Raw genomic sequence first — 19,895 nt, 5'->3', positions numbered from 1 at the left:
TCATTTTTTTTTCTTTTTTTTTTTTCAAAATATAAGAAGAATATGAAAAGACTTTGAAATTAATGATATTTATTTTTCGAGTTATATTACATATAATCATGATATATGTAAGTGACATGCAGTAGTTTTGAAAAAGTGTAACATTCATTATTAAAAAATTAATTTTTTTATATAAATATTATATTTATTAATTTTTTTCAAAATAATTACGTAATATTTATATACTCACAACTATAAGTATTATTTCTCAATTATCCAAATGGAAGAAACCAACGACGGCTTATCTCTTCTTCAACGTCCTCTTTGTAAGAAACTGAGAATTTTTCCATCTACGTCCTTTTTTTTTTATTGTTACCGATGCACTTCGTTTCTCTTTTTTTGTCCACGCCATAGATAATGTAATTTATGTTTCCTCAAAGAAAAATGTTTGATACCATAAAAAGAAAGTGCAACGCTAATATTGCCGAAACTGATAAGAAGGAAAAGGAATCAAACTTAAGCATCCAGACTGCAAAGACAACAATCCCAGACTCGAGACCCTCCCTGTTTTTTTCTTGCCACACCAAATTTGATCGGATACATCTTCTGTCATACGAAACAATCCAAGATCAGTTCCTAGCAGCAGCTAGAGATTAATCGGGCAGAAATACAGAACTGCCATTAGAGCACTAATAATAGATTCAACTTACCTAAATTTTGGCCTGAAGTTCAGCTAGTTTGCCCAAGATGTATTCACTAGCCAAATCTTATTATTTTCACCACCTCTGCCTGCTGTAAATCCTGTTCAAAATTGCTGCAAAAAATAAAAAATATCTGTTGGAAATATATATATATATATATATGACTGTTGAAAATATGACCGTTGAAAAAATATATCAGTTGAAAGAATATATAGTCGCTGTAAAAAAAGACTATTAGAAAATTATATCCGTTAAGAATAATATAAACGTTAAAAAATTAATGTGTACTTTTTTTATAACGAATAAATATAAAATTATAATTAAGATTTAAATAAATAAAAATGTCAAAATTGATATTTTAATGGAATAATGATAAATTTAGAGAGTATATCGTTGAAAAGTAGTTAATTAAATTTACAAAAATACATTCTCTGATCAAATTTCGGCCAAATTTTGTTGAGACTAATGCTTACTTGGCTCATCCGAACTCTCATTCTTTTTTATTGACTCCCCAGTTTCTGATGGACTCGACAGGAAGGTATCAGTCAGAACAGTCATGGATTGCAGAGCAGCCTTCAACAATTTCACACACTAGAATGAAATCAAATTGAGAGTCAATAACATTGGCACCGACATAATCAAATCACGTTGTTGATGTAATATCTTCTTAAGTGGCTGTCTATCTAATTAAATAGCTAGCTTATGAGTTATGCCTGTGATTCTAATGATATCTGTTAAATAACCTGCATAAATTACCACTGTTAATGGTTTTAATTTATCGACTTTACTGTCAAACTTTGACCAAAAAAAATGAAAAATAATCCAAAAAAAACAAAGAGGAGCAAGGAAGGACTGCCATACCTCATCCATGCTCAAATCGATCACTTTCTTTTCAATCGGACCTAATTCCTTGAGATTATTGTGTAAATCGGTTGAATAGGGAAAAGATGGATGGGTTGTCAATGAAAAGGGATGGATGCAGGTTCTGTGTTTGTGAAAATGACAAGGAAAATTCTAGAAATAGAAATGATATTAGGGTTCTTTCGAGGAATCCCTTAACCTCTTGCTAGTCTAAATTCATGAAAAACACAATCTACCCTCTGACACTACAAACCCTCGCAGGGATACAATATGAGCAAATAACATAATAACACGTGTTAAAGGAAAATAAATAATTATGGTATGAAAAGAAAACAACAACTAAAGAAATAGTCTTCTGGAATCTTCAGGACCAGGATGGAGTGGTGAGTTTTAAGTTGCGTTTGGATGTTTAAGTGAGTTGAATTGAGTTGAGTTGAGATAATAAAATATTATTAGAATATTATTTATTATTATTATTATTATTTTGAAATTTGAAAAAATTGAATTGTTTATTATATTTTATATTGAAATTTAAAAAAATTGTAATGATGAGTTGAGATGAGTTAAGAGTAATTATGGTTCCAAACGAAGCCTAAGTAACCTTCAGTTGTGCGTTTTGAGTCCCTGACTCCTTACTTGACGGTGCATTTAATGAGGCTAAAGCTATGCGTTTTGAGTTGCTTAGCGTGTAAGTCCTCAATCTTCCACTTCAAGTTCAGTTCTCCGTATCTCTGACTTCCACTTCTCTTATTCTCCCGTGCGAACCCTCACCCTCTACTCTTCTCCTTCTTGCCATCGCAGAGTATCATAACAGGAACAAAAAACAAACACCCCTGAAGTACAAGTTGCCCACCATGATTTGATGGGTTGGGGGAGGTTGCAAAATAAATTCGGAGGGTCACCACCTGGGACCAACAAGATAACTAATGGTTATTCCATTCCAGTTTTTGGTAATTAAGTAAAGTAATTTCATAATACTTTATTATTATTTATTACTTTTAATAAACAGTTTACTATTATTAATAAATTATTAATTATTTTTTTTATTACTATTGACTATTTTTTATTACTATTTACAAATCATCTAAAATCACCCTAATATCCAAACGTAATCTAAATATTTAAACTAAAGTCCTGTTTAAATATTTAGAATATCTCAATGTAATTGTGAAGATGAATGTTTTAGCCACAAAGAGATCTCATAAAATTAAATCAACAAATTGATATGATACGTTAGATTGTAAAATTATTTTTATTATAAAGTATTATATCTAACGTATCATATGAAGACAGCTTATCAATTTGTGAATTAATTTTTGTGAAATTTATTTGTGATTGTAATATTTTTCATTTGTAGATAATAGTAAAATAGTTTGAGTTAATATAATATATTATATTTTAAAAAATGAGAGAGAAAATATTAAAAGTACGCTAGTTGATACCATAAATATAGCCAAAAGAGAACTAATTAATTATAAGAAGTTATTTTAATTTTTTTTTTTCAAATTTGAAAAAGTTGTTTTATTTTTTATGTTTCCTTTAGGCATTTTAAAAAATTGTAATGATCAAATGAAAAACTTGGATATTTTAAATTCAAAAGTGTTTCGTGAATAATGTTTGATAATGAAATATTTGAAAAAATCAGATAATACTTGCCAAATTGACCCTAAATAAATCAGGTGATGCAATAAAACAATGTTGTTTTATGGGGAGAACATGGACACATGCTAGAGTCTAACTAATATATATATATATATATATATATAAATAAACATATATATATTTATTTATATAATATTGCATTATTATAAGCATTTTGCAATGTAGGTTGGAGTTCCTAAAATTTCCTAAGACTATTACTCAAAGCAGGCAAATACAGGAAAAACATGTATAGACAATTGCATGCCCATTTCCCTCTACATGTCTATATCCTTGGAAGAAACACCCATGTTTATCAAAAACCAAACAACATATTTATCAAAAACCATCATTCTGTGCATGGTATCATCTTGGTTGTTGTTTATTTTGACGTCTATATACATTCTCGTTTGTCAGAGAAAGTTGAGCCTTCCTCTGTTTTTATATGATTAGAAGTACGCTAGTTGATACCGTAAATACAGCCAAAAGAGAACTAATTAATTATAAGAAGAAAAAGAAACAAAATTAAGCATGCAAACTACAACAATCCACAATTAATACAATGCAAAACAGACATGTACTTTAAAAACATCTCAAAAATGTAGATGAGTAAAATTAATACAACATACCTTCCGTTTAATATATAGCAAGCATTCATCAAGGTTCAACGCACCAAAGTAGCTCTCCTAGAGACAGTTTAGCAACGTACATTCCATTTAAAGTCTTCTCAAAAACTAAAAATCCTAGAAAATCATCCCTTTTTTTTTTTTAATCTTATCTTGCCACACAAGATTTGATCAGATACTTCTTTCGGAAGAATAATTCTTGCAGGTAAAGATCAGTCGGGCAGAAATACAGAACTGCCTTCATTTGGCCCTTCAGAAGTCCCACTCGTTTTGATTGACTCCTCAGTTTCGGATGGTCTCCGCAAGAAGACATCAGTGAGTGCAGTCTTGGATTGCAGAGCAGCCTTGAGCAACTTCACACACTGCCAACAAATCAAAATAAGGACTGTAAAATAGTTATATATATATTCAACAAGTGGCAACAGTGAGCCTGTCATAATTACTACGTACTTTCATTCTTCTATATGGTATCAGGTTCCTATTAATACTCAAAAGTCTCAGATGGTTGGGTTGCAAACGTGTATAAAAAATTACACAGGAGCTAGATGGGTACATGGACTAAGGGGATGCAGGATTGACTATTTGTCGATGCCAAGGTTTCTTTGTTCTTCCACTCTTTCCATCCCTTTTTTCTTTTTGGAAAGAATCGAATGAGTAATAGCCTATATATGCTTGTAGGTGATGTCTGCCAAGAAACTCGTAGATATTGCTTTCACAAATGACCACTCTCTCACGGTTTCAGATTCGCATAGCCGCAGTAGGATTAATCTAACGAATTTGCCAAAAAGGAAATCATATTGAGTCATGAAAAAGAAATAACACGAAAAAAAGAAAAGAAAAGAAAAGATGAGCAAGGTTGGACTGCCAAACCTCATCCATGCCCAAAGCGACCACTTTCTCTTCAATCGCACCTAAATCCTTGAGATTATACTCATTCAGCAGAGTAACGAAAGTGTTGGCGGACATTGGCTTAATCTTCAGATCATCCATCACCATGTATGCCACGCTCTCTTTCACGAAGTTGAATCTACTACTCTCCATGTTTGCGCTTATTAGCTCTTCAACATTTACCACGGATTTTGACAATAATGAACCGCATCTTTTACACATGATGGTAGAGGCCGCCGGGATCTGGTACAAATCATAGCCTCCGCAATGAAAGTTACCACACCGATAGAAATTGCTGATTGTGTAGGACTCGACCCTTGGCAAGAGGAGGGAGTCTGTAGCACCAGACATTACTAGTTTGGGCTTCAACACTAAGTCTTTGCTTACTCCTCGCTGGAAGAAATTAGTATCGATCAGGTTTTCGATGCTCTCGTACACGCTTTGCAAGCAGCCTGCTGTGTGATCTTCAGCTTTTAGGAAGCCCGCGACAGTTATGATCGGCAGCGAGAGGACTTGCAAGAGGAGATCAACGAAGTCCTTGCCTGCTTCAGCAAACAGCACTCGGTTTCTCTTCTTGTCGATCCACAGCGTTAGGCTTATCTTGGTGGCTGCCATTTTTTTAGGTATCTGAATGAATGATCTTCGAATGGATAGAGTAAACCGATGGCCGTTTTATAAGGAGGGGGTGTGGAAAAATTGGAGAGAAGAATAGCAAATTATGACTTGTTATACAACTACATATATACGAAAAGACTTGGTAGTTATTGAAACTGTTCTTTAATTTCTTGGTCTCTCTCTCTCTCTCTCTCTTCATTTTTATTTTCCATTTACTTGTTTTTTCTATTTCTTGTAGTTTTCCAGTTTTTTCTTCTATTTCCTACATTTCTTTTCCTTTCCTTCTTTTTTATTTCTTATTGTTTTTTTTTCTCTTCCACCAATACCTTTTGCTATCAGTGCACTTCTTTTGTCTATATTCCTTTGTTTTTTCCTCTCTCCTGGCCTTCTTCTCTTTTCCATTTTCACCGGCACGACTTTTGCCATCTACGAGCTGGATGCGTGACCATGATGGGAATCTCTTTCTTTACACTCTAATCCAAACCAGGTTTACGGCTGCTTGACAAAAGATAGAAATACTTAGTTACAAAATAAATAAATAACATCTATTTTATTACTATATTCTCAACATTCTATAGCATGTATCAAATGATTGGTCTATAAATTAAATGTAACAAATAATTTTTAATTATTTAATACCAACTAATGAAGTAGTGAAAAGATAGTAAATAATATTATAATAATTAATTAATTGAAGTCCATGAGTATCAATAAATTGCATCATTCAAATTTTCTTTCTTCTTTTTATTTTTTATTTTCCTTTTTCTATTCTTCTGGACTAAGATTTCTTTCACCCACGACTTCTTTTCGGGGGCACTTCTTTCATCTTTTCTTTTCCACCTAGATTTTCTGTTTTTACTTTTTGCTTGCCTTTTCGCTTCTTCTTGATTGGCTGTTTGGAGTTGAAGATGAGATGAAATTTTAGAAATAATAATAAAATATTTTATGAATAATAGTAAAATAGTTTGAATTGAGTATTTTTTAATTTTTGAGAAATGAGAAAGAAAAAATGATATAAAAAATATTATAAAATTAAAATATTATTTTTATTTGAGGGTTTAAAAAAGTTGAATTATTTTTTATTTTTATTTGAAAATTTGTGATGATTAGTTTTGAAATATTTGTATTTAAATTATATTTGAAAATGATATGAGATCTATTTCTAAAAAGTCATGTCCATCCAAAACTTTTATTTGAACATTTCTTTTTGATTTAGTACTTTTCCTCCTTTTTCTTCATTTTTACCAAGATTTTTGCCGGCTCCGATGGAAAATCTTCAAATATGTTTCTCAGAACGAGAGTATTTTTGACTTGATTTGGATAGTGAGTTAAGATAATTTGTGAATAATAATAAGAGATTTAAATCGAGATGAGTTAAAAACTATTTGAATTAAAATATTTTATGAGATTTTGAAAAATAAGAGAAAAAAATAAATTTATATTTGTGTGATTATTTTGTGACTAAACTATTTTTCAATATTAAAAAAGTGTTTGAAATATTGGCCACTTCACTCCATCGACAAAGGGATATTCAATAAAATTCAAAGTAAAAATATAAAAAATAAAAAATAAAATTAAACAATGAGAGGAGAGTAGAATAAAACATCACAACTCCATTTTGCAAGCTCTAATACTATTCTTATTTTCAAAGATTTATGAAACTAAATCCGGTCTTATTCCTTAAAAATTTAGGACTGGTTCGGTATACAAATTAATTATTATGAAGCCCAAAGTACCAATTATTTGCATTATTCAAATTTTAAAGACTTTTATATCTCAGCCAGCCACATCTTTCGTCCTTTTCTCTTCTTTTTCTCCTAGCTAGCTAGCTAGGTTTTCTCTTTTTCTTTTTGCTCTTGCTTTTCTCGTGATCTTCTCGAGTACTAATTTCTTTCATCCGCATCTTTTTTTTTTTAGTAAAATAATTAATTGAACTGAGCCTGGGTGGTCCATGATTAGGGCCAACGACAGCATCTAGAGACTAGGCCAATGGTTTATATTCCATCATTAAATGCTTCGAGTACAGAAATTAACTAAAGTGATAAAACGTACAATGTTGTTAATTAATATATAAAACTCCTTCAATTGTTACCAAACAGACCTGGGAGTACTAGAATTCAGTGGTTATTCCATCATCTGATCAATTCATCATGTGGTTATATATAGATGATTGCAAAATACAGGACGATCGAGTATGCATGCATGGCTTTAATTTGTAAACAAAAACCAAAAAACGTACGTAATGCTCCAATACGTACCCAACATGCATTGGTGAACATACAATACTAGACTGGCTGCACACCTTCAAGCATGCATGCAGAGAATCAACCATTGGCTCCATGATCTTTCTTATTACTATACCCTTAATGTTTCATCGACACAAGTAATGTTGAATGGGAAAACGAATCAAAATTAATTAATTAAGCATGTAGACTTCAACATTAATCCACTCACAATACGATGCAAGACAGGCGTACGTACGTGTTTAAAATTAACCTCTCAAAAATATAGATCATAAACGAAAACAATTAATACAGTACATGACCTTGCATTTTGTAGCACACACTCAAAGGCTCACCCATCCTAAAGATACTTCAGCAACGCACTTTCCAGTCATTTCCTAGTTAACAAAGGAGTTCTCTTCTTTCCCTCGTTTTATAGGGCTGGATCCAAATAGAATATTAGTTGTTTCCAGCAGTTCACATCGATGGATCCCTTTTTTCATTGCCACACTAGATTTGACCATATAATTAATACTCAGGAAGACAATTTTTTATAATGTTAAAAAAGTGTGAATATAAATTTTGTTTTCAAATTTAAAAATTTTATTTTATTTTTAGTATTTTATTTAAAAGTCTCAAAAAATTGTAATGATCAGACGAAAATTACGAATTGCCCACCGTGATCCAATGGGCTTGGTCGGGGTGCATGGTCACTGAAGTAATCAAATAATTGTGAAAATGTGAAAAAAAAAAAATTGAAGAATTTCTTCTACTCTTTCCTCGAAAGACAAAAAATTGATATATAGTTAAAGATGTACAAAAAAATGAGTAGAAAAAACAATAAAGAAATAGTAGAGAAATATTATTTTAATAAAATAGAAAAAATTAAACAGGAAGTGAGATGTATGTGATTTTGAAAAGATAATAATTAAATAAGAAATAGTAGAGAAATATTATCATATTCAGCAAACAGCACCCTGTTTCTCTTCTTATCTATCAACAGCGTCAGGCTTGTCTTGGTGGCAGCCATTTTTTTGTAGGTATCTGAATGAATGATCTTCGAATGGGTAGAGTAAACCGATGGCCGTTTTATAAGGAGGGGGTGTGGAAAAATTGGAGAGAAGACTCGCCAATCCTGACAAGAATATCAAAAGGTTTCTCTCTGTTTTTTTTTTTTCTTTTCTCAAAATATAAGAAGAATATGAAAAGACTTTGAACTTAATGATATTTATTTTTTGAATAATGTTACATACAGTTGTGATATCCACAAGCGTCGTGTAATCGTTTTGAAAAAATGTATGATTCACTATTAAAAAATTAATTTTTTTCATGTACATATCATATTTATTAACTTTTTTCAAAATAATTGCATAATGCTTATACACTCACGACTGTAAATATCATTTCTCGGAATGATCCAAGTGGGAGGAAACCAACAACGGCTTATCTTCTTCAACGTCCTCTTTGTACAAGAGTTTTTCCATCTACATCCATTTTTTTTTTTATTGTTACCGATGCACCTCGTTTCTCTTTTTTTGTCCACGCCATAGATAATGTAATTTATGTTCCTCAAAGAAAAATGTTTGATACCATAAAAAGAAAGTGCAACGCTAATATTGCCGAAACTGATAAGTAGGAAAAGGAATCAAACTTAAGCATCCAGACTGCAAAGACAACAATCCCAGACTCGAGACCCTCCCTGTTTTTTTCTTGCCACACCAAATTTGACCGGATACATCTTCTGTCATACGAAACAATCCAAGATCAGTTCCTAGCAGCTAGAGAGATTAATCGGGCAGAAATACAGAACTGCCATTAGAGCACTAATAATAGATTCAACTTACCTAAATTTTGGCCAAAAGTTCAGCTAGTTTGCCCAAGATGTATTCACTAGCCAAATCTTACTATTTTCACCACCGCTGCCTGCTGTACCTCCTGTTCAAAATTGCTGCAAAAAAAAATATATATCTGTTGGAAATATATATATATATGACTGTTGAAAAAATATATCAGTTGAAAGAATATAATCGCTGTAAAAAAAGATTATTAAAAAATTATATCCGTTAAGAATAATATAAACGTTAAAAAATTAATAAGTACCTTTTTTATAACAAATAAATATTAAATTATAATTAATATTTAAATAAATGAAAATGTCAAAATCGATATTTTAATAGAATAATGATAGATTTAGAGAGTATATCGTTAAAAAATAGTTAATTAAATTTATAAAAATATATTCTCTAATCAAATTTCGACCAAATTTTGTTGAGACTAATGCTTACTTGGCTCATCCGAACTCTCATTCTTTTTGATTGACTCCCCAGTTTCTGATGGACTCGACAGGAAGGTATCAGTCAGAACAGTCTTGGATTGCAGAGCAGCCTTCAACAATTTCACACACTAGAATGAAATCAAATTGAGAGTCAATAACATTGGCACCGACATAATCAAATCACGTTGTTGATGTAATATCTTCTTAAGTGGCTGTCTATTTAATTAAATAGCTAGCTTATGAGTTATGCCTGTGATTCTAATGATATCTGTTAAATAACCTGCATAAATTACCACTGTTCATGGTTTTAATTTATCGACTTTACTGTCAAACTTTGACAAAAAAAAAATGAAAAATAATCCAAAAAAACAAAGAGGAGCAAGGAAGGACTGCCATACCTCATCCATGCTCAAATCGATCACTTTCTTTTCAATCGGACCTGATTCCTTGAGATTATGGTCATTAAGCAGAGTTATGAAAGGATCGACCGACATGGGCTTTATCTCCAGATCATCCATCACCATGTATGTGACGCTCTCTTTCACGAAATCGAAATTACCACTCGCCTTGTTTCTGCTTTCTAGCTCTTCAATTCTTACCTCTTCGCTCATTGGTGAATCGCATGATAAACAACGTCTGCCCGATATAGAAGACAGGTAAGTACCACGGCAATAGCAGTTCGACTTCGAACACCGATATAATTTCAAGAACGTACAGTGATCGACCCTTGGCAAGAGGGAGCCTGTATCTCCAGACGTTACGAATTTGGGTCTCAACACCAAATCTTTGCTTCGGCCTGGCTGGATGAAAGAGTCACTCAGGTTTTCAACGCTATTGTAGAGGCTTTGCAAGCAGCCTGCCGTGTCTTCATTTTTCAGGAAGCGCGCGACAGTTACAACCGGCAGAGTGAAGGCTTCTAAGAGGAAATCAACAAAGTCCTTCCCTGCTTCAGCGAGGAGCACTCGGTTTCTCTTCTTGTCTATCACAAGCTTCAGGCTTATCTTGGTTTCTGCCATTTGTTTTAGGTATTTGAATGGGGTAGACAATGGCAGGGGTCTTGGTCTTTTTTTCAGCCAGGTGTGGGAATTGGGGAGAAGCCAGAGGCTAATGGCAGGGGTCTTTGGAAAATGATAGAGCGACCGCTGGTGGCTCCCGCTGGGAGTCACCGGCTCTATCGTATGTTTTTTTTTTGTGTTTTTTTTATAATTATTTTTATATAAATTTTTTAAAATTATAATATTATTAAAAAATATTTTCTTAATCATGAAATAAAAAAAAAAATTTTATTTTATTTCGTAATTAAAAAAGTATTTTTTAATAATATTATAAATTTATTTTATTATTTTAAAATATTCAAAAATATTAAAAATACTTTTTATAAAACATAATTATAAAAAATATACATAAAAAAATAGATGCTAGAACCAGCAATGACTCCAGCCATAGCTCTAGCATTACTCGGGATCTTTTGAGTGAATATAAAAATATTGAAAAGACTTGAGTTATATGTGGTATATACTACCATTTGTACAGTTTTCAGGATTATTAAAGCAAGCGTGTTACCATCTCACCCAAGTTTATTCACTCTCTCTAGTATAAATTATATTTTTTTTCTTATTTTTTAATATTTTGAAAAAATTAAAAAAATATCAATTACTTCTTTAATTATTAAATAAAAAAATATAAAAAAAAATAAAGTTAAATTTATGAGGCAAATTCAAAGAGCATAATATCATTAGCTCCCTCAATGTTACTATTCAAAGTTACTGCTTAATTATTTTAATTTTATTTATTTTATTTCATGATTAAGGAAGTAATAATTTGTGAAATTATATATTTTTTTAATTTTTTTAATAGTTAAGAATGTTAAAATAATATTTAAGAAAAATGATAAAAAAACAAAAAACTTCAAATTAATACTATCGGTACGCCCAACAACGCTAGAACCACCTTAAACTATAATTTAATAAGAAAAAATGATCTACACACAATATTTTGTACAACATATTATACAATAATATTTTAAATGAGTGATATTTTTATAAAACATATTATAAAAGTAACATAATTTTATAAAAATACTCTCATTTTATAATATTGTTGTATAATGTATTGTATAATTTGTCGTGCATGTATCATTACTCATTTAATAATAGATAATACTAGGGTGACACCCAACTCTGACTACATGCCCTAGGCCAAATCATCCTTTTTTTTTAATAATTTTAAATATTTTAAAATTTTTTAAAAAATTATTAAAAAATATCAATATATTAATAATCACTAATTTAATTATTAAACAAAAAAGTATTAAAAAAATTAAATATATGCACAATCAAAATAAATCAACATACTATCATTTTCCATTAAAATTAACGTATACTCTACGATGTTTTCTCTTTCTCGTAGTCCGTGCTGTCTTATTTCTCTTTTTATCTACACCCCTTTCCTTTGTGTTTTGTTTTTTTTTAATTTTCGAATTTTTATTTCTATTTTTGTATTGTTTCTTTTGGGCATGCTTGGAAATTAGAGATGAAGTTTTTTTTAAGGGTAATTAAATTATTTGAGTTAAGATATTTTATTAAATTTTGTTAAATAAAATTATTATAAAGTTAAAATATTTTTATAATATAATTTTGTTTTAAAATTTAAAAAGTAATTCTATTTCTTTATTTTGTTTGAAAGTTTGAAAAGATTGTAATAATTATATAATGATTAAATGAGAAATTTGTAAATTAAAAATTAAAAAATATTTGTATTCTATTGATATTTGAGAAAAAAATTATGAGAAATTATGATATAATATGAAGAAATATTATATATAGAAGCCATTGTTTATAGCAGCCAGTTTTGCATACATTATGTGTCAAAATCTACACCACACGTTTGTTAAATTTAAAATTAGAGATGAATGGGAGAGATGATGAGAGAGAGCGAAAACGAGAGAGAGTAGAGAGAGCAGAGAGGAGAGAGAGAGAGAGCGGAGATGAGAGAGAGAGAGATGAGAGAGAGCTGAGCTGAACTGAGAGAGAGAGAGAGCTGAGCTGAGAGAGAGAGAGAGAGAGAGCAGAGATGAGAGAGAGCGAGAGCAGAGATGAGAGAGAGTTGATGAGAGAGAGAGACGGGAGATGAGAGATGAGAGATGAGAGAAGCTGCTGCGTTTGAAGGAAGAAAAAAAAAACAAGTGGATGAGAGGCATCCACGTAGTGTGTGCATTGTGTGCACCACTACAGTGGATGCTCTCTAGCACTTCTCTAATATGAAATAAGATGGAATGAGATATATTTCCCAAACAATCCCTTATTATGTCTTTTGAGACGTTTTTAATATGTTTCTCTCTTTCCTTTTGTTTTAAGTAATAATTTGTATAAGTTCTGAGACGTTTTTAATATGTCTCTCTCTCTTTTTGTTTTAAGTAATAAATTGTATAAGCTCCAAATCAACAAATTCTACACAATTTCTTTACAAAAGAAATCCCCACTAAAGGTTAAAAATAGTAGACCCAAATATACTCAGCCCAATCCATCAAATGGCCAGCTTTAAGAGGCAAGTGGAAAGAGATAAGAAAGAGATAAGGAAAAGCAAATGTCAGATGAGAAGATGAAAGAGAGGAGATATGAGAGGAACGAGAATGAGTGATATAAAGCTGACTTCTTGGCCTACCAGGGGCAAGACCACAATAAAAGGGTATTTGAGATACGAGACAATGGGGCTTCCAAACAACTAAGCAACAATGACGAGATGACAAATAATTAGAGATCATCTTCAACCTCACGACTTGAGCTCCAGAAAGAAAATCTTCTCTAAAAAAAGTCTCTGACCTGCATTGTACAAAGAGAAATGAAATACTATAAAATACTCATATTATAGTAAATTTATCCTCCAAACAATCCGTAGACGTAAGCTCTGTACTGAATCACGTAAATATGTGTGTCTCAATTTCTATTTATATTTTTTATACTTATTTTCTATTAACTATTATAGATGTATATAAGGATATTGTACCACCACTTCAGACCATCTCATCTAGTCTTTGACTATCTCAGTAGGCCTAAAATTACTCTTTCTATCGTTCTATTGTGCAAGTTTTAGAATTAAAACGCACCATAAAAAGTAAAAAAATAATATACTATTTTTCAGTGAAATACACATTTTTACAAAAAACTATTACAAGAGTTTATCTATTTAAAACTTCTCCCTAAGGTTAATCTTCTTTTTATTGTCTTGTCTTTTACCGACCGTTTTGCCATCAGCGCACTTCTTTCCTCTGTCTTACCTTTTCATACTTTTCTTTTCTTTTCCATTTTCCTGCTATGATGACCGGAGTGGTCCTGAAGATTTCTATCAAAAAGTCTAAAATATATATTTTGTGTTTTTTTTTCAAGTTTGTTTGAAAATTTTAAAAAACCTTCGCAACTTAATTTAAAAATACTTCTTTAACAATTAAATAAATAAAATATTAAATAAATAAAAGAGCATCACTACACTTACTGAAAATATATCTCGAATGTGTCCCGAAAAGTACATTTCACTTTTTTATTTTTTTATGTATTTTTTTAAATATCATAAAGATTTTTAAAAAAATAAAAAAATTCACAATATTATTAAAAATTATTTTCTTAATCACTAAATAAAAAAATTCATTCGAAACATTTTTTAATCCGAATTCGGTACCAAAACATTTCTCTAAATAAAATAAGTATCAATAGTTTTGTCGGAATGCATCAGCCGCATCTATTCTTCTTTCTTTTTAGAGAAAACCTTACACCGGTCCGTCTAACCACTCCCAATTAACAGCCCGTCAATAATTAAGTGACATGTTGCTTCCCACTACAACTATCATATGAATGCACAACTCATATTCTCACCACCATTTAAGAAGAACATGAGAGAGAGAGAGACCATTTTGCAAAAACTACTCCAGCCTTTAATTTTCTTCTCTCAAACATCTCTCTCTACCTTCAAAGATTTTCACCTCCTCTGTCCGTTGGTACTAAATTTCTCTCAAAATATCATCTTTTTGTTTTTATCTCTACCTTCAATTCCCTCACGCATTCTTCCTCCAACTTCTTGATTTTAGGGAGAGCCAAAGAGAGTGACCTGCGTCTGGACTATTTTCATCTCATGGTGCAGGGATTTTTTTTTTTTGTGGCAAGGGGTGGTGGCACACGGTGGGGCTGCTATGATGGTGGTTATTGCTAGGTGGGTTAATGGAGGCTAAACATAGTGCATCTCTCTATGTGTGTGTGTTTCTACAGTGGCTTCCAAATTTGGAATTTGATGTAGAGGGTTATTGTGGGTTCTATCATGGAGGATGAAACTCATGGCGTGAAGGATGGCAGCGGAGGAGTAGATATTGAGGGTGACGGTGGAACTGAATTTGCTATATTCTTTTTCTGCTTTGAGAGTTATACCATGTGAATGAGGTTATCGTGGGTTTAGTGAAATTTCAGACGTGACAGCAAATGAAAGGGAGGGCTATTATATGCGTAATATTGGTCGGACCACTTAGAAGTGGAACTCTTTTTTTTTTTCCTCCTAGGTTTTCCCTTGTTTTTTTTTTTTTTTTTTTTTTGAGAAATATTACAGTAATAACACTTAGAAGACTCATTGGAACAAAATTTCTCAAATATATGAGACCCAAAATATTTATCAAATAAAAATAATGATTTTTATTTTTAAACAATAATTTTTTGTAATTAAAATTAAAAAAATCTTATGTGTTGGATGGCTGGTCACCCTAAAAAAGAATAGCGAACACTCCTAAATTTCGAGTTGCCTACCATAATATGATGGATTGGGTTAAGGTTGTAAATTAATCAGTTTGTGCGATAAATCACTTTCACTCGGTTAAATTTGAATCATAAAAAATAAAAAAAAATAAAAATCCATCCATGAAAGCAGACACCACTTGATTTATAAATATTGTAAGTTGTCAGCGACGTCTTATATAAATAGCCACTATCTAATGGTTTAAGACTCGAATTTATAGCCACATATCGGGAGCATAATTAATTTAACGAAGTTATTGTCCAACTTCGTCCAAAAAGAAAATCATTTAAGGAATTAGGAAAATGAAATAATTACAAATGGAAAGAAAATAAGGTACTGCCATTAGTGCCATATATACCTCATCCATGCCCAAAGCGGCCACTTTCTCTTCGATCGCACCTACCTCCTTGAGATTATACTCATGGAGCAGAGTAATGATAGTGTTGGCCGACATGGGCTTCACTTTCAGATCATCCATCACCATGTATGCCACGCTCTGTTTCACAAAGTTGAATTTACCACTCTCGCGCTCCTTGTTTGCGCTTATAAACTCTTCAACATTGACTGATACCTCGGACAGTGCTGATGATGATCCGCATGTTTTACAGTAGTTCCCGCTAGAGATGAGCTGGTTATAAGTACCAATTTTGTATACACAATTCCGACACTGATAGTGGCAAAGAGGAGGGAGTCTGCAGCACCAGACATTACTAGTTTAGGCTTCAACACCAAGTCTTGGCTTACTCCTCGCTGGATGAAAGTATCGCTCAGGTTTTCGATGCTCTCGTACAGGCTTTGCAAGCAGCCTGCTGTGTCTTCAGTTTTTAGGAAGCCCGTGAAAGTTATGATCGGCAGAGAGAAGACTTGCAAGTGGAAATCAACGAAGTCCTTGACTGCTTCAGCAAACAGCACTCGGTTTCTCTTCTTGTCTATCAACTGCTTCAGGCTTGCTTATCTTGGTGGCTGCCATTTTTTGTAAGTATCTGAATGAATGATCTTCGAATGGGTAGAGTAAACCGATGGCCGTTTTATAACGAGGGATGTGGAATCCTGACAAGAATATGAGAAGGTTTCTGTCTCTTTTTGTTTTTTTCCCAAAATATAAGAAGAATATGAAAAGACTTTGAAATTAATGATATTTATTTTTCTCGATAACTTGAAAGAATATGAAAACACTAAGACAAATAATTGAAATCAAGTTTACTATCCAACAGCAGTTTCTTCCAAAGAGGACGTTGAAGAAGATATAAGCCGTTTGGTTTCAATATTAAGTATTATTTACAAATTATTTCAATATTATTTATAGGTTATTTTATTCGGATAGTTTGACTCACTGGTTCACTCGTACGAGGTATCCATTCCACCCAGCCAATAATCGAGTCGGTTTTTGTTTGTTTTGAAGGAGCAATGCTATAACTCAGCACTCATGCCTTATTTTTAGTTATAGTGAGATGAGACATTAGTTGAAATAGAATAAGATGAGATAGTTTCATTTCACCTTTGTATCCAAACGAGCCCTCTATTAGTAAAATGTGATATTATTATTATTTTTGGTATCACCTCGTCACAACAGGATAGGATATGATTTAAATTATTAAATTATTTATTCTAATTTAAGTTTTAAATAAATAATAATTTAATTTTATACAAAAAATAGTGCTCTTGAATTCCAAATCTCTCTCTATTTTTGTATTTTTTTAGAACCTTTAAATAGAATTATTATTTTTTTTTTAACTGAGTTTTTCCATCAACATCCTCTTTTTTTTTAAAAAAAAAAAATTGTTACCGATGCACTTCGTTTCTCTTTTTTTGTCCACACCATAGATGATGTAATTTATGTTCCTCAAAGTAAAATGTTTGAAACCATAAAAAGAAAGTGCAACGCTAATATTGCAGGAACTGATAAGAAGGAAAAGGAATCAAACTGAAGCATCCAGACTGCAAAGACAACAATCCCAGACTTGAGACCCTCCCTGTTTTTTTCTTGCCACACAAAATTTGATCGGATACATCTTCTGTCATACGAAACAATCCAAGATCAGTTCCTAGCACCTATAGATTAATCGGGCAGAAATACTGAACTGCCTTTACTTCCCCCATCCGAACTCTCACTCTTTTTGATTGACTCCCCAGTTTCTGATGGACTCGACAGGAAGGCATCAGTCAGAACAGTCTTGGATTGCAGAGCAGCCTTCAACAATTTCACACACTAGAATGAAATCAAATTGAGAGTCAATAACATTGGCACCGACATAATCAAATCACATTGTTGATGTAATATATATATTCTTAACTGGCTGTCTATTTAATTAAATAGCTAGCTTATGATCACTATTTATGGTTTTAATTTATCGACTTTACTGTCAAACCTTGACAAAAAGAAAATTATATTTGAAAAATAATCCAAAAAAAACAAAGAGGAGCAAGGTAGGACTGCCATACCTCATCCATGCTCAAATCGATCACTTTCTTCTCAATCGCTCCTAATTCCTTGAGATTATGGTCATTAAGCAGGGTCATGAAAAGATCGACCGACATGGGCTTTATCTCCAGATCATCCATCACCATGTATGTGACGCTCTCTTTCACGAAATCGAAATTACCACTCGCCTTGTTTCTGCTTTCTAGCTCTTCAATTCTCACCTCCTCGCTCATTGGTGAATCGCATGATAAACAACGTCTGCCCGATATAGAAGACAAGTGAGTACCACGGCAATAGCAGTTCGACTTCGAACACCGATATAATTTCAAGAACGTACAGTGATCGACCCTTGGAAAGAGGGAGCCTGTATCTCCAGACGTTACTAATTTGGGTCTCAACACCAAATCTTTGCTTCGGCCTGGCTGGATGAAAGAGTCACTCAAGTTTTCAATGCTACTGTAGAGGCTTTGCAAGCAGCCTGCCGTGTCTTCATTTTTCAGGAAGCGCGCGACAGTTACGACCGGCAGAGTGAAGGCTTCTAAGAGGAAATCAACAAAGTCCTTGCCTGCTTCAGCGAGGACCACTCGGTTTCTCTTCTTGTCTATCACAAGCTTCAGGCTTATCTTGGTTTCTGCCATTTTTTAGGTCTCTGAATGGCGTAGACAATGGCAGGGGTCTTTTGTTAGCCAGCGGGTGTGGAAAAATTGGGGAGAAGGCTTGACATTTATATATGTTTAAATATCAAGATGATTTTAAATATATTTATAAAAAATTAAAAGAAATTGTGAATCTTTTTTATAAAAATGTGTTAGAATTAAAAAATATTAAAAATCTTACGTCTAAAATTTTTTAAAATTAAAATGAATTTAAAAATTAGATATTTAGATGTTAAATACTGTTTAAAATTATACTAAACTATTCTAAACGGTACCTGAGTGAATATGAAAAGACTCGTGACTTCTTTTATACTATCATTGATTCATTTGCACAGTTTTCAGGATTATTAAAGGAAGGGTGGGACTACCATGCCACCAAGAATGCTCACTGCGCGTGCAAATTGAATTTTGTTTTAATTTTTTTTTAAAATATTAATACACTAATAATTATTTTTTTAATTATTAAATAAAAAAATATTAAAAAATAAAATACATAAAAGATCAAATTGAGAGGATAAAATCAAAAAAAATAGTATCATTTTCTTAATTTAATAGGAAAATGCTACTTAACTCTCACAATATTACCGCTAGAGTATTTTTATTTTTTAAATTTTATTTTATATTTAATGATTAAGGAATGGATTATTAGTAGAATTGTATATTTTTTTTCTTAATAGTTAAGAATGTTAAAAATAATATTTAAAAAATGATAAAAAAAAAATTTAAAATTTTGTACCAATAGTACGCCAACGGTAAACAATGGCCAGCCTGCTAGAACCACATTGAACTACAATTTACTACCGGATAATAGTAGGGTGCCTTGGAATCAATGTTCTCAATCCTCCTACGTTTACATTCCCGGTAGTCATACACGTGCCTTGGAATCAGATATATAGTCGGCCCAGATCCAAGAAAAGAAAATCCCCAACAAATGTAAGCATTTGCAGAAGAAAGCACTAGTTTTTATTCTCAGATTGAAAAAAATTTAGATTTGCATTAACTTAGATGAGACGAACGGTGGAAAGTTCAGATAGAAAATCAGTTACTTAAACCAAACGGAGAATGAGAAGAAGAAGCAGAAGCAGCAGCAGCAGCATCAGTGGTGGAGAGGACATTCCGACCAGTTAATCCCACATGGGTTTGGGCCCTTACTTAAGCCTGAAGTCTGCTTCATTATCGAAAGGCCCAGCTTGATATCAAGCGAATCCAGCCCAGATCCAATACCGAGTGGATAACTATC

At 32.1% G+C, this 19,895-nt stretch overlaps 2 protein-coding genes across 3 annotated transcripts; both read right to left on the bottom strand.

Annotated features, from left to right (window-relative positions):
• Positions 1-394: 394 nt before the first annotated feature.
• On the bottom strand, positions 395-10,927 carry LOC109005361. 2 transcript variants are annotated; one of them, XM_035693514.1, is made up of 4 exons: positions 10,204-10,927; positions 9,816-9,933; positions 690-793; positions 395-585 (listed from the first exon to the last, which is right to left on the bottom strand). In XM_035693514.1, exons 1-3 carry the CDS (start codon positions 10,819-10,821, stop codon positions 756-758), a joined length of 774 nt encoding a protein of 257 aa, XP_035549407.1. In that variant the 5' UTR covers positions 10,822-10,927; the 3' UTR covers positions 395-585; positions 690-755. The 2 variants fall into 2 exon arrangements, with proteins under 2 accessions (XP_035549407.1, XP_018839822.1); XM_018984277.2 differs by lacking the exons at positions 395-585; positions 690-793 and adding exons at positions 9,096-9,271; positions 9,375-9,478 and having other exon boundaries at positions 10,204-10,924.
• A 6,555-nt stretch (positions 10,928-17,482) lies between these two features.
• Positions 17,483-18,715, bottom strand: LOC109005362. The gene is made up of 2 exons (XM_018984278.2): positions 18,020-18,715; positions 17,483-17,786 (listed from the first exon to the last, which is right to left on the bottom strand). The coding sequence occupies exons 1-2, from the start codon at positions 18,635-18,637 to the stop codon at positions 17,637-17,639; spliced, it is 768 nt and encodes a 255-aa protein (XP_018839823.1). The 5' UTR covers positions 18,638-18,715; the 3' UTR covers positions 17,483-17,636.
• Positions 18,716-19,895: the final 1,180 nt, after the last annotated feature.

Source organism: Juglans regia, chromosome 8 (genome assembly GCF_001411555.2).
Source record: "Juglans regia cultivar Chandler chromosome 8, Walnut 2.0, whole genome shotgun sequence".
In the NCBI taxonomy this organism is placed as follows: Eukaryota; Viridiplantae; Streptophyta; class Magnoliopsida; order Fagales; family Juglandaceae; genus Juglans; species Juglans regia.
Note: the sequence above shows the minus strand (reverse complement) of the source record. Positions and strands in the feature narration are given on the sequence as shown.

Bases quoted from the DNA above. Each gene is read 5' to 3' on its own strand.
- LOC109005361 (XM_035693514.1), bottom strand. From the start codon at position 10,821: ATGGCAGAAACCAAGATAAGCCTGAAGCTTGTGATAGACAAGAAGAGA. The intron at 9,934-10,203 runs GTATGGCAGTCC...ATTTCATTCTAG, and splicing joins TCGATTTGAGCATGGATGAG to TGTGTGAAATTGTTGAAGGC. The intron at 794-9,815 runs GTAAGCATTAGT...TATTTTTTGCAG, and splicing joins TGAGAGTTCGGATGAGCCAA to CAATTTTGAACAGGATTTAC.
- LOC109005362 (XM_018984278.2), bottom strand. From the start codon at position 18,637: ATGGCAGAAACCAAGATAAGCCTGAAGCTTGTGATAGACAAGAAGAGA. The intron at 17,787-18,019 runs GTATGGCAGTCC...ATTTCATTCTAG, and splicing joins TCGATTTGAGCATGGATGAG to TGTGTGAAATTGTTGAAGGC.